Below are 20,295 nucleotides of genomic sequence, written 5' to 3' on the forward strand. Positions count from 1 at the left end.
TACATGTTGCGACGTAAAATCTATAAAATATAAAGAAGATCTACTGAACTGGGAACTTTCTTCCCTTCTCACTTGAAAGACGAATAGCCCAGGATAATTGGTATGTTTGAACAGCATCCTCATAACTAGACAAAACGGTGGTGTTAAGTGGCTTTTCCTTGTTGTGTTCACTATCACGTTCAATCAAGTCACCAAAGTTGCTGAGCTCAGAGAAGAATGGATCATCATTTGCAAATGTTTGCATAACCTCGGCATCACTACCTGGGGCTCTGATGTAAAGTGTTGGGTTGTTGTATGGGTCGACCAATCTCAATTGGTATCCATCTGCGAAGACCGTCAACTCAGTGTAGTAGTCAGTGTCTTGGAGTGCAACACCATGGACAAGACTTCCTACCGCACCATTTGAGTATTTCCAACTGGAAGTCGTGAATCTTGGGATACGCTGTTCAGCTGGAATCTTGCTCTCCTCGATTGGCATCTTTGAGAGCTTTCCTGGTTCCTCATTCCACTCTACAGAGTGAGCTTGTACGGAGTCTAAAGCAACGTCACCACCGAAATATCTCGACAAGTCACAGAAGTGAGTGGCTTGTTCGACGATTGGACCACATGAACGTGCCTTATCCCACCAGTCTTCCTTTGCGATCTTCTCATACGCACAGATATATCTACGCGATGTTAAAAGTGAAAAAATAAAAACATCTGTCTCACCTTGCAGAAGTGCACATGACAGTGAGATCCTTCTCCTCAATTATCTTGATCATGGTTTGTACAGCACGTGAGTAACGCAACATGTAGCCAACTGAGACGACGTTGCCTTTTGCTGCGATTCTTTTACCGACTTCCTTAGCATCCTCTGCGTCACCTGTGGTGACTGGCTTCTCGAGGAAAAGTGCTGTTTCTGGGAAAGCCTCTAATAAAGCCAACTCTAAGTTTGCTGGAGGTGCCAAACCACCTCTGAATTGTGGTGGTGCACCAACGATGATAGCATGTGGTTGCTCATCGGCGGTAAGGCCTTCCTTTGCTGCATCAACGTTAGGGAACCACTTGGTATCAGAGTAGGCTGGTGCAACAAAGCTTGCTCTCTTCTTGCCCAATTCGAGGTCTGCTCTGGCGCTGTTTGGATCGACGATACCAACAACGTTTAAACGTGTACCCCACTTCATTTCAGCTCTCTTTGAGTGATTCCATGGACCCTCATCCGTACCAAAGTTGATATTGCCGGAACCAATGAACAAAAGGTTAAACTTCGGTCCAGGGAGGGACTCGAAGCTGAGCATGTTTAGCTGTCTGAGATGTTGCTCGCTATAGACTCACCTGTGCTAAAATACGATGAGCAAATTATCTCTAAATAATAAAGAAACTCACCATTGGCTGCAACAATGACGGGTCTATTGAACTGCGACGTTGCTTTTGTACGTTTGATACTGACATGATGGTTTACTGTTAAGGCAAAAACACGTGAGACTGGAATTTATGCATTTCTCCTCGGAACACGCTTCGTCGTGCGATTACGAGCGCCTTCAAACAAAGAAACGTAAGCGGGATGGAAAATAAAATCATTTTTAAACAGCAAAAGTGATTACTTATTTTTTTATTGTAGCATATTAAAATGTAGCACAGCCTATTCATTTCCCTCCCCTGTGTGATTACAACGAATGAACTCGACTTTTCAAATTTTTTTAAACTAAATGGATAGTAAATTAATAAATTTATATACATCAAGATAATCATTCTACAGTTGTTACACTTTCTATGGTTCTTTCGGGAACATTACAATTTACGTTCAGATGTTCACATGGCTAAGGTCTGTTGGAGGAGTCTATCAAGTTCCTATAATGATATATTAGTGATTGTTTACCATAATGTCTTATATGACTTACACCTTCAATTCCATCTAAATCATTTCTAACACTATCATAGATAGGATCATGATTAGATTTCGCAAACCACGTTTGGTCGACGTAGTCGCCCTTCCTTGGCGTCTTTGGAGCTTGTTGTCGTCTAGCATGTTGAGACAAAGTAAGCAGATGCTTGATATTAATACTTTGTACCATATTCTCAACGTGAGTCAATCTATTCGTTGTATTAACTGCACCGCCTGTTGCTGGAGTTGACTGATTTGGGGTAGAAATCGATGAACGTGAACTAGCTGAGCTTGCTACAGTTCTCATATTCTCGTAGGTATTCTCGTGACTTTCATCAGTGGATGCTGCCCCATTCGTGATAGCATTATTGCCATGGAAGAGAATGGACGGTGGAGTTGGATTCGTTGTCGCTATTGTAGAAGGCGTGTTTGAACGTCTACCAGATTCACTATTTGAGGATGTCGTCGACGCTGACTGTCTTCTCATCTGTATTTGTGGTACGGTCTCCGTGTTTTCCTTTGCATTCTCTCCGAGGTTCAAGATGTTACTCTTTGAAATGCTGCTTCTGCTATCGCTACTATCGACGCTTCCCCTGTTCATCTGTACTGGTGGTATGCTTTCTGTATTTTCCTTCGTACTCTCGCCAGTGCTCATGATGTTATTCTTTGAAATGCTGCTTCTACTGTCGCTGCTATCAACGCTCCTTCTGTTAACCTGTGTTGGTGGTATGGTTTTTGCGCTTTCCTTTGTACTCTCGCCAATGCTCATGATGCTATTCTTTGCAATGCTGCTTCTACTGTCGCTGCTGTCAACGCTTCCTCTGTTCGTTTGTACTGGTGCGCCGCTTTCTGGCTTCTCCTTTGTAGTCTCTCCGAAGGTCATATTATTCTTTGCTATGCTGCTTCTGTTATCGCTACTATCAACGCTTCTTCTGCTGTCATTCATCTTTATTTCCTTTGAGGTACTCGTCTCGTTTGATTTGTTTTTATTGTTTGTCTCGTGAGAATCGGTTGAGCTATTCGTACCTTCAAGGTTAACAGGAGCAGATTGTAAATCACGAATAGCTTTCTCGTCATCATCGCTGAAACTGCTATTGGACATACTACGCCTGGACAACGGAGTAGATCTAGCATCGGCAAATTCTTGACCATTCATTGTAGAAATCGTAGACGATGATATATCTGTATGAGCAGTTCTCAGACTAAATGAGCTATGGCTTCTAATCAAATCTTTGTGATGTCCTTTATCATCGGAGCCATTCGAATCATCTTGATTCTCTCTCTGCCAGATTCTTTCAATGAGATCGTCAAATCCTTCACCAGAAGTGATACGATCGTTTGTCGAACTTGTCATCATCGAAGATGCCTGACTTGACCTATCAGCTACGCTATTTGTCGCTGTCGTATTCGGAGAATGCATGAAATCTCCAATTTGATAATTCTCCATACTGTCACTATCTCTCAATCCTAATCCCTTCGTTTCCTTCTCATCTGCGAGTTCTTCAACTTGCTCGGATGTATTCGAAGTTGAACGTTTATGAGAAACAGCACCTTCTTCACCAACTGTGTGTTCACTATGCACGCTACTCTCGTGGTCATCCAATGAACGTGGTGCTTGTATTGGTGTTTCTTCCGTTTGCTGAGGGGTTGATTGTGAGTGTGAGGAAGATGACGGTGCAGGTGAAAAGACCTGATTTGCATACTCTGCTCGTGGTGTTTGAACAGTATCATCAATTTTCTCGTGTTGCTCATGTTGATCAGTTGATTCAATACCGCGATCAGCATCCGCAACATCATATGGAATAGGACTAATGGCACCTTTACTGCGCTGCTTTTCAGATCTCTGACGAGCAATGATTTCAGCCAATGAAGGGGCATCTGTGCTGTCATCTACAGCAGCTTTGACCATATTCGCACCCTCATTCTGATGACTCAATTTGTCAGCTTTAATCAAGGTAAATTGTAATTCGTTATCTGGATGACCTCTATAACTGAGTCGCTGAGCCTGGCTCTCTGAAGCTTCACTACCTGAATAAAGCTGGATATTCTCCTTGTTAGCATCAATAACCCTGCTGTTAGGATTAAGGCTGGAATCTGTGATTTGTTAGTATAATCGAATTAGTTACATCAACACTTACGAGCATCGACTGTTTTCTTATTGAGTGGCTTAACAGCCAAGCGGTATTTGACAGCGCTCTTTCTTCCATCTACGCGCAAGTCAACATCATCTCCACCATCGACAACTCCCTCGTAAATTCCGAATCCACTGAGAGCTTGCTCGATGACTTCAGCAACGGTTGAATTGGTTGGTATAGTCAATCTATTCTCGTAAAATCCGTTTGTACTCTTCATACTCTTATCAAGCGTTACACCTTCAGGCGCATCTTTACCATTAATCAAAACACTCAAATTGATTTTATCACTCTCAAGATGCAATTGTGAAAGGATATGGCTTTCCCTCTTCTTTTTTGCGGAGAGGGATGCATTGTTTCTTGCATTGATCTCATGATTCACTTGATCTTCTTTAGATGCCTCGAAGTCATCAAATATTGGTGATGATACACTCGGATCATTCATATAACCAGCATAGACGTCCTCAGCATCACCATCGACATCGTTATCATGTAAATCTACTGATGAAGTTTTGCGACAGTGTATGTACATCTTGACGGCACTATCATCACTATAATCTCCCAATCCAAGCTTCGAAATAGCAGGTAAAGCTGACAAATTGCTACTTATACTACTTATACTACCAACTGAGCTTCTCTTAACCTTTGGAAGATCACTATTTGGTGCACTGAGATGTTTGCTAGCCAAGGCATGATTCGTAATCTCAAACAACGCTAATGGCTTTTGACTTGGTTCTATAACAGTTTCATTTCCGCTGTCTTGCTCCTTGATGGTGATAAAGTAGTCACTTTCTTCTTCACTAGCTGAGAGTCTAAATCTCTGCATTGCCTGCTTAACGAGCTCATTAGCAGTCGTCGATCCATTAAGCAAGACAGTCTTGAATGTAGCCTCGGCTTTGAGGGATGGAGCTGCGAACATTCTCAAGACGTTTAGATGTTTCACACCAAGCAAGGACCCTGGTCTAGCGTTCAAGCTATTATTTGGACTTGTCCAGGATTGCTGTGAGAGTGCAGGACTAGGAGTCTCCAACCCTTTGCTTGCATTTGGAGATACCGTAAGGGAGTTATTTGAAGTTGATGCTGATATATGTGTTAGATAAATAATATATCACTCCTAAACTTACGTTTCATATCATTGAGTGAGGAAGAGTTAGCAAGTGACTCATTCCTTGGTCGTATAGAAGGTGATGGATGACTGATAGGAGCAAGTGGCGTGAAAGTATTCGGTGAGTGTCTGACGGCCATAGGTGATGAAATATTTCTAGATTCAACGCTAGTTCTACCGTTGAGGTGATCTTGGCTGGAAGATTTGTGTAAACTATCACTGAGGTTATCACTACCGGCGAAGCTATCTGATGATTTGATACTATCAACGCCATCACCAGTTGAATCAACAGACTTCTTCTCTTTCTTCTTGAAAAGATTACCGAATACACCGCCCTTCTTCTTAATTGAATCATTTGAGGCCATTTCATTGAGACTTTGTGATGACCTTTCTTTCTGCAACTTTTTGGCTTTCTTCTTATCCTCCTTCGATTGTTTCTTATCTTTACCACGGTCGGACATCAAAGGTGAGCTCTTCCAAATTGAAGTTTTCTGTGAGCCACCACCTTCAGATGACTGACTGTCCATTGTCATCAAATCATCGAAAGATGTCTTGTGATTGTAATTTTGTGCTATTTGTTGCGTAGGTGAAGATAAACCGTTCATTAATAAGTTAGGATCAGGACTTTGAGCCACGTCCGGCGTGATAGTAACTTTCCTGGTCGGTGAAGTTGCAGGGTCTAACAAAGGTGAAGCGTTAGTTGTAAGGTAGGTAGTATTCTGATCGTCATCATTGTGTTCATTCTGTACGCTAACGTTAGGCGTAGATTGTGTATGTGATGAATCCGATGGTTGTGATTGAATCAATTGAGGAGGTTGTATAGTAATATTCTTGTTGCTATTTGAACTGTAAACAGATGACGTAGTAGAGTTGAAGGAAAGAGGGCGAATATCAGCTTGGAGGGGCTTATAAGGAGCTTGAGTGGAACCCTCAATATCTGGTTGGGCTGCTTGCGCTGGTTGCGTTGCTTGTGCTGGCTGTGCTGATTCTACTGTTTGATCAGGTATTGGTACTGTTTCATCAGCGGTCTTTGAGGCAATTTCATTGATATCAGTAGAATTTTGAGCATCTTTATCAATTCCTGAATTGGTAGTTGTGTTATCTTCGTGCTTCTTGACTTCTGGCATGTATTGTACAAGGCTCTCTGAGGAGTGGGTATCAGCTGAAGAGCCATAACTGTGTCTCTGGGAGGCATCAACGGGTGGATCGCTACTGTTGATAGCTGCAGCTGCGGGAGCGATGATATCGCTCTCGCTGTCAGCTGGATGTTGTTCATCGACGAGGTGACCGTGAGAGGACTCAGAATGTGACTGAGAAGAGAGTGAAGCATCATGTGAGCTCAATTCAGAGCCTGAATCGCTCTCCTCGTCGTAGCTGTCCTGTTCTTCCAAAGCCCTCTGTGCTGCCTCCTGCTCAGCCTGGGCGATTTCTTCTGGGTATAAAACGAGTTCTCTGTAGGATGGAGCGGTGAATGCGACGTTGCGGCTCGCCTTACCGTCGTTGTTCTTCTGCTTCTTGATCTTCAGCGGCGCGTGTGTGTCTGAAGAGGGAGGCTGATGTGATAGATCGGAATGATTTGCAGATGTGATCTTGGGGGAGTTAGTCTAGACAAAAAAAGAAACCAGGGGAAGAGACGTACGTCGATATTCCTGTGCTTGTTCAGCCTGGCAAGACGCTCGTCTGGCGTTTCAATATTCTCTGCGGGTATGTAGCCCAATTCCTGGGTTTTGAGAACTCTGATCAGCCACCAGTAAGCGTTGCTGTCGTCGAGAAGCACCAGGCTGTCTCCGCGGACGACGCTCGCTTGGCCCTCTACGGTTGCTAAGAAAGTGTGCAATGCGTAGACGAGGCTGTAGTCGATATTGTCCTCTGGGATGGACATCTGTGACGAGAGCTCGTCCTCGTCGTCGTCCTCGAACTCGCCTTCAAATATTTCCTCGTCTTCTTTCAGCATCGTCGACTTGAATTCGTTCAAGTCCATCTTCGAGGTTGAGGTTGAAGAGATGGCCGAGATGGTAGAAGATAGTGAGAGCGCTATAAAATAAAAAATCTCTATTCACTCCCTACAGCGACATCTCCTAACAATCAGCCTGCGCCGCTTTATGAGACCGTAACGACGACCGTCAGGAAGTACTACCGCCATCCACCCAGCGAGAGCCACGCGGGGCTATTAGAGCCACCCTCAGAGCTCATACGGATGCCGTTCTCCGGCCTCGTCCGTTCTGGATACGTATACGACTACGAAATGACGAGACATGCTCCATTCGACGAAGACGACCATCCAGAGCAGCCAGCGAGAATAACGTCTATTTACGAATCTTTGAACAACTCACAATGTATCAAGCGAATGCTCAAAATCAATTCACGAAACGTCACTAGAGCAGAGGTCACTCTCGTACACTCGCCAGAGCACTGGGATAGAGTTAACATGCTGGCCTTTATCCCGGAAGTCGAACTGCGCGCTTTGATTCCGTTGCACGAGCGCATGTCCATCTACGTCAACCCTATGACAACCTACGCAGCCCTCTTATCAGCTGGTAGCTTGCTCGAACTTACAAAAGCCGTCTGTGATGAACGCATTCGTAATGGTTTCGCCATCGTGAGACCACCAGGTCACCATGCTGAGCCAGAGCAAATGATGGGTTTCTCTTTCTTCAACAACGCCAGTATAGCAGCTCGTTGGGCACAGAAGAACTATCCAAATTCTGTAAAGCGGGTACTTATTCTCGATTGGTGGGTTTCTCTTTATCTTTAGCCTCTTTTAACGCCTCAACCAGGGATGTACATCATGGTCTGTACTCAGCTGCTCACCCTGATTACCATTAACAAGAGCACAGGTAATGGCACACAACGCGCATTCTACGATGATCCTAGCGTGCTTTACATATCTCTCCATCGTTATGAAAATGGGACATTCTATCCTGGAAGTGATTTCGGTGGTATGAATATGACTGGTAGTGGTGCTGGCGAAGGATTGTAGGTGTGCTGCTGTTTAACCTACTTAGCTAACTATCATTCAGTTCTGTCAATATCCCTTGGCCTCATGCGGGCATGGGTGACCCTGAATATCTCCAAGCATTCAACCAAGTAGTTATGCCAATATCGCAAGAATTCGCACCAGACTTGGTCATAAGTGGGTATCATTAATTGCAGGATTACCAAATAACCTTTATAGTTTCCGCGGGATATGATGCCGCTATAAATGACCCCCTTGGTGAAAATTTGATAACACCGCTTGGATATGCGCAGATGACACACCAGTTGAGTAGCTTAGCGGGCGGGAAAATGGTCGTAGCTTTGGAGGTGAGTTTCATAACCTATTCATTTCACCCATTAAAAGCATTCAGGGAGGTTACAACCTTGACTCAATCGCAACATCAGCAACATCAACCACTCAAACACTCCTTGGTGAAATACCACCACAGGCCCCATTCAATAGTGTTGCGAAGACGACCGCAATGGAAACACTCCATGATGTCTGTATGGTTCAGTCGAAATACTGGAAATCAGTATCACCAAAGTCAAATGTCAACAGCAGTTTGCAGCCATCATCAGAAAATGTCACATCTATCTACGAAGTATTATCGAAATACCGCGAACAACTCTTATACGAAAAGTATAACATGTTCAGCTTGGATATCACTGATGAAGAGATCAAACGGAGGTTCGAGAACCAAGTTATGGCTACGAGTGATCTATACAGCGTGGATACTCTACTCGTGAATGTCCACGACTTTGGTAATCTTCTCTTTGAAAGCAAGAATAATGGTGAAATCAAGCTTGATAAGTCATTCCTTGTTGATACGACTGAACGGATACTTGATATGGCCGAATCTAAGAAATGGGGTGTGATAGATGTAAACATTTTCCACAATTTCGCGAACCAATCTCGTCAAACGAGACTACTCCGTACCCAAATAGACCCAGTTAAGGACCTCCTGGTGTGGCTTTGGGACAACTTCATTGATCTCTCTAAACCTAATTTGAAGGTAGTCTTCGTTGGTTTTGGTAGTGCCTGTGCGGCAATTACGAAGTTTTTCGAAATGCGAAGGTCAACTGTGGAGAAACGGGTGCATGCGAGTATCTACATACCTGGTATGTTGGATGTACCGCGTGTGCTAAAGATAATGAAAGACTGGTATGAGTCTAAGACACTGGTTATAATTCCATCTGTTCATGATCACGTTGAAAATGGAAAACCATTTAAGAGTTTTGGTAAGGTACTCGCCAGTACAGAATCAAGCAGTTGGGTATTAGTTGAGAAACATTACGACGATATTCTCGAATGGATAAGCAGCAGAAATGGAGACAGACTGTCGCCTCCAAGTAGTGTATTTGCAGAAGGTAGTAACAAGATGGAAGTAACTTAGTCTTTACACCTGAGACAATATTTGTAATAAAATAAGAACAATGCATTATAATTAATTTACTCTTCCATTTTTACATCTTGATCTTGATCTCTATTCTTTGTCTCCGAGAGGACTAAATCGACCTCATCATCCTGTATAGCGGTGTTATTTGTACTTAATGCACCAATAAGCAACTTCAATTTATCACCATTCATGTGTGGTTCTGTGCTCAATTTCTCGAGGTCTCCCGAGAAGCTATCAGCTATGGTAGCCATCCAGTGAGATCTGAAAGCTGTTCTAATTGGGTTCTCAGTCTTTTTATCGCCATCGAGTGATAGCGATGCACCGCTATCGTTGAAAATTGATGTAGGAATGAAAGCGTCGTTAGCGGTAGAAGGCTGAGGGGAGAGTGACTGTCTTTGCTGTTGTTGTGTAACGCTATGCTGGGTCTTCTTCTTTCCTTTAACTCTAATTGATGGTGCACTGCTGCTTCCTGAGCTGCTATCTGAGCTGCTCGAACTGTCACTACTATCGCTATCGCTGTCGCTATCAGATGATGACTTCTCCAATGCAAGCTTTTCGACTTTCTCTCCCTTCTCTTCCTTCTCTTCCTCGTTTCCGCTCTCTTCTGAAGAACTGCTCTCGCTACTACTACTACTGCTGCTGCTATCATCCAACTGCGTCCTGCGCTTACGCTTCCTTATTCTCTTGTTAGCAGCGGCTGTATTCCGTGGTGCTGCCATTATACGCTCCTGATAGTAAGAAAGTGAGAAGCCAAACATCTTGAATCGCGACGACGAAGGTTTAACTAAAAAATGTCCTATTTTCTGCCGCATCTACCAACTGGTAAGTAAAATAGCCTCTATAAACTAGACAGACACTCACTTTAGACCAGGCTGGCACGTCGATCAAGCGATACTATCAGAAGACGACAGAGTGGTCGTCATACGCTTCGGTAAGGACTCAAACCCTGATTGTATGGTCATGGACGAGACACTCTATAATATTTCTGAGAGAGTTGCAAACTTTGGTGTGATTTACCTCTGCGATAACACACTCGTACCGGATTTTAATAAAGTGGGTAGCAAACCCTTATAAGATTATACTCTAAACATTCACAGATGTATGAACTCTACGACGATGTAACAGTCATGTTCTTCTACAGAAACAAACACATTATGATCGATCTTGGAACCGGTAACAATAACAAGATAAATTGGCCGATGGATAGTAAGCAAGAAATGATAGACATAATAGAGACAGTCTACAGGGGCGCCTCTAAAGGACGTGGTCTAGTTGTATCGCCTAAAGACTACTCGACACGTTATAAGTATTAAGTTCATGCATGTATTATTAGTTATTAGCAGCTTTCCGTTGTATATCCTTTCGCACTTTGCGCTTTTGAGCACCCTCACCCACCGCGACTTCATTTGTGATGTAGGGGACATTCGCGTAGTCGATATCGCGGTCGGTCCAGTCGATAAGGCTGCATACTGGCAAATCGACCTTACCTTTCATTAGGACGTTCACGCGGCGACATAATGTGACATCTAGTGGTGTTAATATTTGTAATTGATTGGCATTACTGTCGATTGCACGTATGAGACCATATCCCAAAACCCTTGATTGTTTGAAAGTTGTCAGATCATCTCGTCGAAGTAGCTCCCCATTGTTATCTACATTCTCGCCGCCTTCGACGAGTGCGACAACGGTGGCATTCAACGCCATTAATGTGTGTTTCAGAGCGACATCTTCGCCATCGATGATAGAAACATACGACAGATCATCACAGTAGTCAACGCAGAGTGGAACCATATGCGTCAACGGCAAGCTGAAATCCCAACTAAGATTATTCTCTTGGATCTTGGAATGGAAATAGGTCGACATCATCAGGTTTCTATAGTCAGCTGAATGGTATCTGTTCAACATGGGATTCTCAGCTGTTGCAATTGCATCTATCTTGATAGTCGACTCATCATCTTTACGCTCGTTATCTTCTTCAGATGGTTGTTCGACGAATGCTGACATCTCCACAAGGTTGTACGTGCCTGCAGCTGCGAGTATACCCTCAAGCAATTCTGCTCCAAGTCCTTTTATCCATCCTTGTGTGTTGATAACAAGCGGAATCGGGGTATAATCGCCATCTTCGCTGAGTGAATGAGCAATATGACTATGATAATGCTCGATAAGGTCCTTGATCGCATCTACATAGTTAGATGGGTCATTTACGGGTGACACATCACCAATAAAGTGCGCTTTTGCGGGTATACGCGGGTGAGTAAATGCAGGGCCTGATATTATGTCAGATGTTGTGTTATATACAAACTACATCAACTCACCTAGCAAATATTCATCCAGAAGGTGCAGAGAAACACAGCCAGATGGCATGAATTCCGACTGACCAATGTCGCACTCGAGGTATGCTACCTTCTTGTGGGAATTTTTGAGTGTATTAGATAGTAACCTCGAGAAAGCACTCTTGCCTGTGTTCTTCCATCCTTTCACTATAGCTATATAAGGCTCAGCCGAACGGAATGAATTCTCGCGAGCAATATTGGCAGCACTGGTCCAGGATGGTGGGAGAAGGTAAGCGTAGACGTTTGATGTCGATTCTAGAATCTGGGAAGGTTGTAAACATACGGTGATTCCTGTATAAACCCGACTCACCGGATAGAGACCCTTGACGGCGTTCCAGCCTTCGTAGCTACCTTCGTATGGTGCCTCAAATGTGTTCTTGAAATCTGGGAGAGCATTACCGAGTGTCTCCAAGCCATCCTTGAGTTCTGAGAGTCTAACGACAGCATTGTTGTGTGCCAGTGCAGGTGGAACGCCCTCAAGGGTGGTAGGATTGTCAGTACCAGCAGAAAGCGTCGGGAGTGGATAGCAAGTAGGTGCATAAACGCTATGTACGACCTCTGATGCATTTATTGTAGTCCCAAATATATCAAGTGAGCCTTTCAAAACCTGAAGTCGAAACTTGCCGGCCAAGATGAGACTAGCGTGATTGTCGAAACCGAGATATATAGATTCACTGTCAAACAAAGTCGTACTCTCTGAGGTACCAAAGTTAGAAACGCAATTGTAGTCATAATGCTGGGCTTTCTGCTTGCGTTTCCGTCTCTGTGTGACATCCTCAGTGGAATCACTACCACTTTTATCACCAAGTTTAGTCGTAGAGGATGTAGCTTTAGATTTTTTTCTAGTTTTCCTTGGTGTATCGCTTCTACTCTCAATATCCTGCTGCTCTTCTACTATAGCAGAATCAACAAAGAAGGCATTTATCGCTATATCCTCTGCGTCAACATCATCCTGTATACTACTCGTCGTCGCTTCCGCACTCCTAGTTCTCTCTAATTTCCTTTTTGCTATCGCAGAGAGCCCAACCATCGTCGTTTTCGCACGTCATGTACAATTTTGCAGATCCGACAGACTACACGAGAATATTTGCACGCTCGACGATAAGTATACTACATTTATGGCATGCACTCAAAATGGCTGTTGCTGAGAGCTGGGGTGGTCCAGAATCTGAAGCTAAAAGGATCTGGTTGATTGGTGTAGTAGTTGATATGTACGAGGAGCGTCCACCAAACAATCAAAATGGTAGTATAGGTGGATTAGATTATATAGACACCGAGGAAATACTCAGTCAGGCTTTCTTCGATGAGTTTGGTGCACATCTTGAGGATGGCAGCCCGAGAGATATCGCTGGACAATTACGCAAAGCCTGGGCAGAAGCTGTTGTAGGTGATATGTCCTACAGTAATGAGTTATATGGAAAATACGAGAAAGAGAAGAACAAGAAGGTTTCAGGTTTCACTCGCGGTGAGGATGAGGAAATTCCTTATTACAGTGATGAGAGCGATGGCGAGGATGAACACATGCAAGACACTCAACCAGCCCAACCGGCCCAACCAAAGCAGCCAAAACCAGAGAAAATTATCGACGATGATGGATTCGAAGTCGTACAAAAGAAGAAATAGTTAGAAATTGTACAATTATACATATTTAAATTAGTTATATTATTGCATTACCGGTGCTGGTGGTAACAGTCCTGCTTTTTCTGATGATGCTGGCACAGGCGCACCTGGCGTGGCTACCCCGGTAGGTGCCGAAGTTGTAGCTTGACTTGGTGCACTCGATGTGCTACTAAGAGCACCAGAAATTCCGCTCGCCAGTGCAGCCTTCTTGTTCGCATTTTCACTTTCTAAGCTCTCCAAGAGCATCTCAAGAACGGCATCAATCTCCGTTGTTGGTATACCACAGCCGACGCTGATTAATTTGCGATACTCTGACATCTTTTTACCAGTACCGACCTCTTTTTGTCGTTTAATGAGTTCTTGCATAGATGAAATCCGCTTTTCTTGTAAATCCTTGATCTTATTGCGAAGGCTAGCACATTCCTCTTGAACGTTGTCAGATGGGGCATCTATAGCTGGATCATCTACATTCCTGCTGTACTCCTCCCAACCTTTATTGTATACATCATTTGAGTGTTCTTCGAGTTTCATTTCCAATTCTCTCAACTTGTGTTTAAGATGCTCAAATTCGCTGCTATCGATCGTCATCTTCTCGATATTGCTTTTCGCTTCGACAATGTCTGTTTTGATATTTCTCAAAATAACTTGTGCTTGTTGATAATCGCGCTCCTTCTGGGTGATCTCCTTGTCATATGACTGAGCCAAGCTCTCCAAGAGGTTCGCTACACTTGACATCGAAGTGTTGGCGATATTTTGACTCGTTTCACTATTGAAAAGATGTGCAGGTGGTGCATAAATGGAAGTGTCTGGTGGATGCAGTCTAAGGTGGTTTGAGTTTAACAAAGGTGATTGTCTAAACCTCTCATCTTCTAGTATATAATCCTCTGCAGTTTTACCATCTTTGTTAGGAAGCTTCGAGTCAGCGCCATGCTCAAGAAGCAACTTGACCAATCTCTTCGAGCGTGCTCTAGCAGCCAATGTGAGTGCAGATTCGCCCTCATCATCTTGGAAATTAATTACATCCGCTAGTTCATCAGGATAGTTGGCGAGTTTCGATAATACACACTCCATATAATATCTTGCAGCATGTGTTTTGGATTTTGTCAATGCGAGGTCAACAATATGGTGAAGGACGGTCCTATCATGTTTGTCGAGGTTGAGTGTGGATCTATGAAGAAGCTCGTAGAGTTGTGGGAATTTGCGTATATCATAATTATTGCTAAACATTACACTTCTCATTAAAGCCGTTTGCTCGGAGTGATTAACGCGGAAGATGTCAGCACCAGCACTTAATAATAACTTGACGACTCTAACTTTGCCCATGGCGCAAGCCCAATGCATAGCGGTGTGGCCCTCATCATCGATAGACATATTTGGGTTGAAATCTGATGGAGGATGTATTAATAATGCTGGAATTTGGGTTGACTCGCTAATGAAATAATCCAAAATAATGTCCTCGTAGCTTATTGAACCATCGATGGCGGATGAAGGGATGGTAGCTTCATCCTCAAGCTTCCTTTTGCGTGCATTGATCCTAATAGGGGAGGGCGTTCTCGAGCTATTCGATTTAAAGGAAGGTGAGGATGGAATGCTGGCATCTTCACCGTCCGAAATCTCAGCCTTAGCATTCGTGGCTGCAGCCAATTTCGCTGGATGCTTCGTGGAACTTAGAGGATGGAATACCTTGCTAGTAGAAGGAAGGGTTTGAGCTGCTGGTGCTGTTGACTTGCGTGCGCGTGAACCGACGTTAGTCGCGTGTTTTGGAGCAAGCGGAGGGGATTGTGGGCCTGGGAGGTAGTTTATGATAGGATCTAGGAGCAATTCAATACGATATTGTCGGGCCAATTCGACTGATCTCTCCATAGGTATCCAGGTACCTGTAGAGGTATGAATAAGGTAATAGCAGTTTAGCAGCGGGACAGACCTTGATATTTGCCGTAGCCACCTTGTACCTTCTCGTGGGTGCCTTTCTGTACTTCCCTCTCGAGAATACGTGTACGCTGGGGTTTGTCGAAGTTGGCAACTTTGAGTATTTGGGTAGCGTTCATCCAAGAATCAGACCGCCGCTTCATGACTGCTACGTTCTTGCAATTGAACTCATATACGGGTACGCCTGAGTAGCAGGCCTGTCTGACGCGTTAGAGGGGCTATAGAGGGATAAACGAAGCGCAATACCTTATATATCGGTGGCGCAGACATATTATAAACTCCACGCGTTTTATTAAGATTTTTGACTTGGCTGTATTTCTGAGAGAGTATCTTTACGCCGTTTGGAGATACTATCTCAGGCGTGAATTAAAAAATGGCAGAGTGGGTTGCTTTACTCGCCCTTTATTATTCACTAACTCTAAAATAGCACAGTAGCATCAAAGGAGGAGTGTATGAAGAACAGAGTGCCTCTGAACTGGAGAGACCAGTGTAGCGGGTGAGTAGCGAGCGCAGGTCGATAGTACACATACCAACAGACGCTCAGTCTCCTCATACCGCTCAACGTCTGCAGACACAAGAATTTGTACGCTCCTTGGGCTTGTACCGACGAAAGGTGCGTAGGCTGCTATCAGCTTAGCTTTAGACTAACATACACTCTACAGACACGGCTACGAAAAGTACATCACATTATCTACTAAATAGCTCAGCTAACATACTACAGATGCCAGTACGACGATATGATGCGTAGAATGAAGGTGCTCTCTCAGCAGAAATCACAGGACGAATAAACTATTTGTTAGAGAATCTATTACTTTCCCTCTCCTTCGCCGCTCGGTAGTTTCTTGAGGACAGCCCGCGAGCTTCTATTTTGCTGGCGATATACTCCTCACTGTCGTAGTCGACTATCGCCCCCTTGTAGAACTTCCCGCTCCGTATAGCTGTGTGTGCTTTCTTTGCGTCCCTCAGCCGCTGATAGCAAACCTGACAATAGCGCATATTCTATTCGTTGTTAGTCTTACGTGCAGGAGACACTATCACGCACCCCGTATACTGGCCTACGTAGGGCCGTCATATAAACCACCTTGCCATACTTCTCCAGGCTAGCCCTGACCGCTTTTGTCGTGTGATGCGAATTGATATTCCGTATTATAAGGCTATTGGAGGGCGCTATATCATTCCTCCCGCTATCCTCTCTGCCATATTCCACATTCAGATTGCTAGTTCCTATCCTAGTCGCCTTCTCCTTCGCTTCGGCTGCATCTTCTGCATAGCCATAGCAAACAAAGGCGTACTTGCTATTCGACCAAGTCGGTACTCTATTCTGTACGTATATACTCTTTAGCTCGCCAAACTGTGAGAAGTATTTCCTGAGGTACTCCTCTGTGAGCACTTTCTGGCATTTCTTAGAAAGACATCACCGCACAACGCTCACTCACTGGTATCCTCCGGACATACAGCCTTCTCTTGTCCACCTCCCCCATCAGCCGCCGTGCACTCGTTACAAACCCGCGTATCATGATCGACGTCACAACTTAACAATGCAATGCACATTTATATCTACAAAAATTCCAATCCAACGCCCAGCTGGAACGGTCTGCTTGTCCCCACATCCGTAACGGACGCTAGTAGGGGTACACCAAAGTTCAACTCTACCCTAATCGGATTGAAGCGATAGACGAAACCAAGACCGGCACTAAGAGACGGGTGCATAAGAGCGTTTGTAACATCCCTATTCTTGAGTGACACGAGCTGTCCGGCGTTGAGGAATGCCTGGCATTTCAGATTCCAGTGTGGCTTAGTTGGGAATGGCGTAGTGAGGGACAACCCTCCACTATAGTATAGATCACCGCCAATGTGGTCTTCCTGGTCGCGCGGTCCTAGGCGATTCATCCCAAACATTCTCACCGATGTTGGTCCACCAAGTCTGAACCTATCGCTGAAGAGCTTCGCATAGGCATACTCTTCACTCATCGACCCTCCTAATGGCAAGAGTGCACCCGTTCTAAATGTCAATGAAATGTAGTTTTGCAATTTGGTATCAATTGGGCGCGACACCGATGTTTGGAGCTGCGCCTTGAGGAAATTAACTGTACCGCCGAGACCAGCATACTCGAGAAGTGTGTTAAAGTAGCCACCTTGGGTGGACATATGCACATCGTCACGACTGTCGTGTGTAAATGTATGGGCAACCGACGACTTGATTGATGAGCCTGCGGCTTCGCGCAGACTGAGAGAGGCGTTTGGTTGTAAAGCACCCAGCGTCCGCGATACCGCTTCGTAGGTAACTTCATGAGCACCGTAGCTCTTCAATGACTGGATTCGTGAGACAAAGAAGCGCATCTTATTATGTCACTCACATTAATGCTCCCCCTTGCGCCAAATAGGAACTCCTTGACACCTGCATAAGCTGAGTGATCGCGATCCGCCTGGAATATTTGTGCTGTGAGCCTCGTTGTCGGGCTTGGCGTCATTATAAACTCGGGTATTGGCGAAGAGTAGGAGATGTTGAATGCAGAAGTCGTCCTGGTACCATAACTCGCCTGCGCCTCTAGACTTTCCGCACCACCGAATACGTTCCTCAGACGCACGCTGATATTTGCGCTACCCTCACCGTTACCAACATCGGTGCTTGACTTCGCCCAGAGTCTGCCGCGTTCTATGACCTTGAGTGCAAGATCAACGTCACCCTGCCTAGCCAACAGACTCTGTGCGGGTTCTAATTTGGCCTCCATCGCAGAAAACAAATCAAAGGCCGCCAAGTTAGCATGTACATCCCGACTCTTGCGTAAAACATCGGTGAATGTTCTTGCAGGGTCTTCATCGAGATGCTGTTTAAATATAGACGCTAGGAAACTTGACCTGAGCGTCGATCCGTCTATACGGATAGCGGAGAGCCTCGCGGGTGCATCCCTGCTATCTTCGACCTGGAGAACGTCAGGTGGTGTACATCGTGGTATATATTTGACGCACTATTTCCTGTAGACGCCTGCCCATACTCTCATACTCTCCCTTCAGCCTTTTCTCGAGTTTGTCATCCATCCATTCCTTCTTCGCCTTCAAATCCTCGCCTGGAGTGTCAAAATGTGGCTCCCTCTCGCGTGGCGTCGTTGTATCGTAGAATGGACCTCTTATCTCTGGCTTCTGCACATCGTCCAAGTCACCCCCCGTCATGGTTTCTTAGTGAGAGAGGTGAGAGTGACAATCTCATATATTTTCTCAAGCTTTTTGTAGCTTTACTTTCTTATTGACTCACTGTGTGTTATAGTATACTACACTGTCACAAATACGGGCTACGTAATCTCAACTATGGTGAGCAAACAGAATGTCTCATTGGAAATATCTGCTGTATTGTCATGCATTTGTGTTGTTGTTATTTTTTATTCTTGCGATTCTGCGATGCTAGTAGTTGTCTCAAACTGACAAACAAACACCATCGGCGACAGCACACAGCTTTATTATTCGAAGATATTAGAGTATATGCTATTTTTAAGTACCCCATTTACTTGGAGAGATGATATACACTCAACTTCAAACTACTACGAACGAACGCTCCTGTCTCATTTCTGAGACGAATCAGAAATAGCCAGAAATAGCTGGCAAGTATGTATATATCACATATTATTGACGTATAGTCACAGCTATACCAGCCCTCTCATAGTTTCTCTCATCTTTTAGCTGCCTTCTTTGCAGGTGCATATTCATTCCAGTAGTTTTACTTCCGAATTCCAAAGACGGGGATGTCTTAAATTGAGCTATGTTTGATTATTTGTATGTTTATAATATACAGGAAAATGTTTTATTGTGTTTTACCAGCTTTGACATACCTATTAGTGTATTTACATGCATCTGGAAGCTATTTCGTTTCTTGAGCCCATGTTCCAACTCAAACAACACTTCTAATCATTTATTTTCTTATTACAATTATGAAAGTATGAAGATTTCCTTGATAGTTGTTATTTATACATATCGTATCTCATATATACTTCCATTGTTGCATTATTCTTTGTCTTTACTATTATTTTTCGCGTAGCAGTGTTTTCTGAGTTTTGTGCACCATAGTCATCTCACAGTTGGCGCCGCATTTGACTATTTAATATTGCTTAGTCGATTGCTTTTTCTTCAGACCCATAATGATATTGATGAAATTGAGATATACTGTCTGAAACACTAAGTTTGACTGCGTCCATCAATGCTCCTATATGGTAAGGATTGAGTGAATCCCACAATTAAGTAGAAGTGCTTTTTATTTAGTGTCGTAAGGTATCTTGATAATTCGTAGTCCTCCGTTTACTCGCGATTACGCCGAACCCGTATCCTCTGTTAGTTTAGTTCTCCGAAAAAATGATTATGTTTCCCGACAGTCTCTTTCAAAACGTAGTATTTCTTATATAGTTCTCATTGTCATCAATGTTCTCTGTCTTCTGCTCAAGGGGCCACAAGTTCATAGGAGCTCTAGAACTCACAGCTTGTTCTTGACAAAAGCAGTTTTTCTTGCGACAGTCTCATCGCCATTATTACAGGCTGCGACGCTAGTATCTAAACCACTATCTATACTACGTGTAACAGCATACCCCCAGAATATACCACGTTTGTCTAATCTTAAACATGTAACACCATTGATGGGAGCTCGATCAGGGATACTTCGGATGGCAAATTGAAGCGAATTCCTAATTTGCTGTACTGATGCTATAGTGTCGCAATTGCCATGAGGTTTATAATAAAAAAAGGAACCTGGGCCTGTCTGCTTATATTCGGGCATACAATCACTATTATCTGTTTTACTGTGCATATATTTAGCTACATAGTCACATATAGTGACTCCTCCCATAACTAAAGTGGCAGGGTTCAGAATGTAAACGAGATATGCCAGGATTACTATTATGAAAGCAGTCTTAGTGTTGTAGTCCATTTAAAACTCTGAATCTTAAAATATCTCTCC

General features: G+C 44.0%; 12 protein-coding genes across 12 annotated transcripts; 4 read left to right on the forward strand and 8 right to left on the reverse strand.

The window, feature by feature from the left end:
- Positions 1–40: 40 nt before the first annotated feature.
- Positions 41–1,431, reverse strand: WALSEDRAFT_27695 (hypothetical protein; the record flags this gene model as incomplete). Its single annotated transcript, XM_006956982.1, has 4 exons — positions 41–665; positions 709–1,287; positions 1,315–1,319; positions 1,366–1,431. 4 exons carry the CDS (start codon positions 1,429–1,431, stop codon positions 41–43), a joined length of 1,275 nt encoding a protein of 424 aa, XP_006957044.1.
- A 287-nt stretch (positions 1,432–1,718) lies between these two features.
- On the reverse strand, positions 1,719–7,098 carry WALSEDRAFT_67880 (hypothetical protein). The gene is made up of 5 exons (XM_006956983.1): positions 6,741–7,098; positions 5,121–6,690; positions 4,003–5,076; positions 1,881–3,958; positions 1,719–1,830 (listed from the first exon to the last, which is right to left on the reverse strand). The coding sequence occupies exons 1-5, from the start codon at positions 7,080–7,082 to the stop codon at positions 1,792–1,794; spliced, it is 5,103 nt and encodes a 1,700-aa protein (XP_006957045.1). The 5' UTR covers positions 7,083–7,098; the 3' UTR covers positions 1,719–1,791.
- Positions 7,099–7,109: 11 nt separating this feature from the next.
- WALSEDRAFT_59725 (hypothetical protein) lies at positions 7,110–9,494 on the forward strand. Its single transcript, XM_006956984.1, has 7 exons — positions 7,110–7,126; positions 7,171–7,834; positions 7,879–7,892; positions 7,939–8,077; positions 8,122–8,234; positions 8,277–8,404; positions 8,449–9,494. Exons 1-7 carry the CDS (start codon positions 7,114–7,116, stop codon positions 9,469–9,471), a joined length of 2,094 nt encoding a protein of 697 aa, XP_006957046.1. The 5' UTR covers positions 7,110–7,113; the 3' UTR covers positions 9,472–9,494.
- A 33-nt stretch (positions 9,495–9,527) lies between these two features.
- On the reverse strand, positions 9,528–10,232 carry WALSEDRAFT_67882 (hypothetical protein; the record flags this gene model as incomplete). The annotated part of the gene is made up of 1 exon (XM_006956985.1): positions 9,528–10,232. The coding sequence occupies one exon, from the start codon at positions 10,230–10,232 to the stop codon at positions 9,528–9,530; it is 705 nt and encodes a 234-aa protein (XP_006957047.1).
- A 20-nt stretch (positions 10,233–10,252) lies between these two features.
- WALSEDRAFT_53797 (4A/4B type thioredoxin-like protein) lies at positions 10,253–11,743 on the forward strand. The gene is made up of 3 exons (XM_006956986.1): positions 10,253–10,296; positions 10,346–10,527; positions 10,572–11,743. Exons 1-3 carry the CDS (start codon positions 10,266–10,268, stop codon positions 10,785–10,787), a joined length of 429 nt encoding a protein of 142 aa, XP_006957048.1. The 5' UTR covers positions 10,253–10,265; the 3' UTR covers positions 10,788–11,743.
- Positions 10,364–13,418, reverse strand: WALSEDRAFT_43922 (hypothetical protein). Its single transcript, XM_006956987.1, has 4 exons — positions 12,118–13,418; positions 11,790–12,069; positions 10,572–11,741; positions 10,364–10,527 (listed from the first exon to the last, which is right to left on the reverse strand). Exons 1-3 carry the CDS (start codon positions 12,835–12,837, stop codon positions 10,804–10,806), a joined length of 1,938 nt encoding a protein of 645 aa, XP_006957049.1. The 5' UTR covers positions 12,838–13,418; the 3' UTR covers positions 10,364–10,527; positions 10,572–10,803.
- Positions 12,118–13,430, forward strand: WALSEDRAFT_56661 (hypothetical protein; the record flags this gene model as incomplete). The annotated part of the gene is made up of 1 exon (XM_006956988.1): positions 12,118–13,430. The coding sequence occupies exon 1, from the start codon at positions 12,855–12,857 to the stop codon at positions 13,428–13,430; it is 576 nt and encodes a 191-aa protein (XP_006957050.1). The 5' UTR covers positions 12,118–12,854.
- Positions 13,397–15,654, reverse strand: WALSEDRAFT_59726 (apses-domain-containing protein). Its single transcript, XM_006956989.1, has 3 exons — positions 15,603–15,654; positions 15,352–15,553; positions 13,397–15,304 (listed from the first exon to the last, which is right to left on the reverse strand). Exons 1-3 carry the CDS (start codon positions 15,624–15,626, stop codon positions 13,470–13,472), a joined length of 2,061 nt encoding a protein of 686 aa, XP_006957051.1. The 5' UTR covers positions 15,627–15,654; the 3' UTR covers positions 13,397–13,469.
- Positions 15,655–15,699: 45 nt separating this feature from the next.
- WALSEDRAFT_43930 (hypothetical protein) lies at positions 15,700–16,849 on the forward strand. The gene is made up of 7 exons (XM_006956991.1): positions 15,700–15,737; positions 15,784–15,852; positions 15,901–15,969; positions 16,019–16,033; positions 16,078–16,355; positions 16,399–16,749; positions 16,793–16,849. The coding sequence occupies exons 1-5, from the start codon at positions 15,730–15,732 to the stop codon at positions 16,142–16,144; spliced, it is 228 nt and encodes a 75-aa protein (XP_006957053.1). The 5' UTR covers positions 15,700–15,729; the 3' UTR covers positions 16,145–16,355; positions 16,399–16,749; positions 16,793–16,849.
- WALSEDRAFT_59727 (hypothetical protein) lies at positions 15,700–16,855 on the reverse strand. The gene is made up of 7 exons (XM_006956990.1): positions 16,793–16,855; positions 16,399–16,749; positions 16,078–16,355; positions 16,019–16,033; positions 15,901–15,969; positions 15,784–15,852; positions 15,700–15,737 (listed from the first exon to the last, which is right to left on the reverse strand). The coding sequence occupies exons 1-3, from the start codon at positions 16,835–16,837 to the stop codon at positions 16,146–16,148; spliced, it is 606 nt and encodes a 201-aa protein (XP_006957052.1). The 5' UTR covers positions 16,838–16,855; the 3' UTR covers positions 15,700–15,737; positions 15,784–15,852; positions 15,901–15,969; positions 16,019–16,033; positions 16,078–16,145.
- Positions 16,856–16,890: 35 nt separating this feature from the next.
- Positions 16,891–18,523, reverse strand: WALSEDRAFT_43933 (hypothetical protein). The gene is made up of 3 exons (XM_006956992.1): positions 18,327–18,523; positions 17,714–18,280; positions 16,891–17,669 (listed from the first exon to the last, which is right to left on the reverse strand). The coding sequence occupies exons 1-3, from the start codon at positions 18,393–18,395 to the stop codon at positions 16,914–16,916; spliced, it is 1,392 nt and encodes a 463-aa protein (XP_006957054.1). The 5' UTR covers positions 18,396–18,523; the 3' UTR covers positions 16,891–16,913.
- A 1,292-nt stretch (positions 18,524–19,815) lies between these two features.
- WALSEDRAFT_27703 (hypothetical protein) lies at positions 19,816–20,265 on the reverse strand (the record flags this gene model as incomplete). Its single annotated transcript, XM_006956993.1, has 1 exon — positions 19,816–20,265. One exon carries the CDS (start codon positions 20,263–20,265, stop codon positions 19,816–19,818), a length of 450 nt encoding a protein of 149 aa, XP_006957055.1.
- Positions 20,266–20,295: the final 30 nt, after the last annotated feature.

This window comes from Wallemia mellicola (assembly GCF_000263375.1).
Source record: "Wallemia mellicola CBS 633.66 unplaced genomic scaffold WALSEscaffold_4, whole genome shotgun sequence".
NCBI classification, from domain to species: domain Eukaryota; kingdom Fungi; phylum Basidiomycota; class Wallemiomycetes; order Wallemiales; family Wallemiaceae; genus Wallemia; species Wallemia mellicola.

What these genes read in the sequence shown, in the direction of transcription:
- WALSEDRAFT_59727 (XM_006956990.1), bottom strand. Translation starts at nt 16,837, where the DNA reads ATGGGGGAGGTGGACAAGAGAAGGCTGTATGTCCGGAGGATACCA. An exon ending in TGTATGTCCGGAGGATACCA is followed by an intron (nt 16,750 to 16,792) that starts GTGAGTGAGCGT and finishes AAGAAATGCCAG; the next exon opens with AAAGTGCTCACAGAGGAGTA. An exon ending in TACGTAGGCCAGTATACGGG is followed by an intron (nt 16,356 to 16,398) that starts GTGCGTGATAGT and finishes AACAACGAATAG; the next exon opens with AATATGCGCTATTGTCAGGT.
- WALSEDRAFT_43922 (XM_006956987.1), bottom strand. Translation starts at nt 12,837, where the DNA reads ATGGTTGGGCTCTCTGCGATAGCAAAAAGGAAATTAGAGAGAACTAGG. An exon ending in CCGTCAAGGGTCTCTATCCG is followed by an intron (nt 12,070 to 12,117) that starts GTGAGTCGGGTT and finishes CAACCTTCCCAG; the next exon opens with ATTCTAGAATCGACATCAAA. An exon ending in TCTGGATGAATATTTGCTAG is followed by an intron (nt 11,742 to 11,789) that starts GTGAGTTGATGT and finishes ACATAATATCAG; the next exon opens with GCCCTGCATTTACTCACCCG.
- WALSEDRAFT_43930 (XM_006956991.1), top strand. An exon ending in TGGAGAGACCAGTGTAGCGG is followed by an intron (nt 15,853 to 15,900) that starts GTGAGTAGCGAG and finishes ACAGACGCTCAG; the next exon opens with TCTCCTCATACCGCTCAACG.
- WALSEDRAFT_59726 (XM_006956989.1), bottom strand. Translation starts at nt 15,626, where the DNA reads ATGTCTGCGCCACCGATATATAAG. An exon ending in CTGCGCCACCGATATATAAG is followed by an intron (nt 15,554 to 15,602) that starts GTATTGCGCTTC and finishes CGCGTCAGACAG; the next exon opens with GCCTGCTACTCAGGCGTACC. An exon ending in TGGCTACGGCAAATATCAAG is followed by an intron (nt 15,305 to 15,351) that starts GTCTGTCCCGCT and finishes ATACCTCTACAG; the next exon opens with GTACCTGGATACCTATGGAG.
- WALSEDRAFT_59725 (XM_006956984.1), top strand. An exon ending in AGTGGTGCTGGCGAAGGATT is followed by an intron (nt 8,078 to 8,121) that starts GTAGGTGTGCTG and finishes ACTATCATTCAG; the next exon opens with TTCTGTCAATATCCCTTGGC. An exon ending in AAATGGTCGTAGCTTTGGAG is followed by an intron (nt 8,405 to 8,448) that starts GTGAGTTTCATA and finishes AAAAGCATTCAG; the next exon opens with GGAGGTTACAACCTTGACTC.
- WALSEDRAFT_53797 (XM_006956986.1), top strand. Translation starts at nt 10,266, where the DNA reads ATGTCCTATTTTCTGCCGCATCTACCAACTG. An exon ending in TCTGCCGCATCTACCAACTG is followed by an intron (nt 10,297 to 10,345) that starts GTAAGTAAAATA and finishes ACTTTAGACCAG; the next exon opens with GCTGGCACGTCGATCAAGCG. An exon ending in TCGTACCGGATTTTAATAAA is followed by an intron (nt 10,528 to 10,571) that starts GTGGGTAGCAAA and finishes AAACATTCACAG; the next exon opens with ATGTATGAACTCTACGACGA.
- WALSEDRAFT_43933 (XM_006956992.1), bottom strand. Translation starts at nt 18,395, where the DNA reads ATGGATGACAAACTCGAGAAAAGGCTGAAGGGAGAGTATGAGAGTATG. An exon ending in GCAGGCGTCTACAGGAAATA is followed by an intron (nt 18,281 to 18,326) that starts GTGCGTCAAATA and finishes GACGTTCTCCAG; the next exon opens with GTCGAAGATAGCAGGGATGC. An exon ending in GCGCAAGGGGGAGCATTAAT is followed by an intron (nt 17,670 to 17,713) that starts GTGAGTGACATA and finishes TCACGAATCCAG; the next exon opens with TCATTGAAGAGCTACGGTGC.
- WALSEDRAFT_67880 (XM_006956983.1), bottom strand. Translation starts at nt 7,082, where the DNA reads ATGGACTTGAACGAATTCAAGTCGACGATGCTGAAAGAAGACGAGGAA. An exon ending in ACAAGCACAGGAATATCGAC is followed by an intron (nt 6,691 to 6,740) that starts GTACGTCTCTTC and finishes AACTCCCCCAAG; the next exon opens with ATCACATCTGCAAATCATTC. An exon ending in TAAGAAAACAGTCGATGCTC is followed by an intron (nt 3,959 to 4,002) that starts GTAAGTGTTGAT and finishes AACAAATCACAG; the next exon opens with ATTCCAGCCTTAATCCTAAC.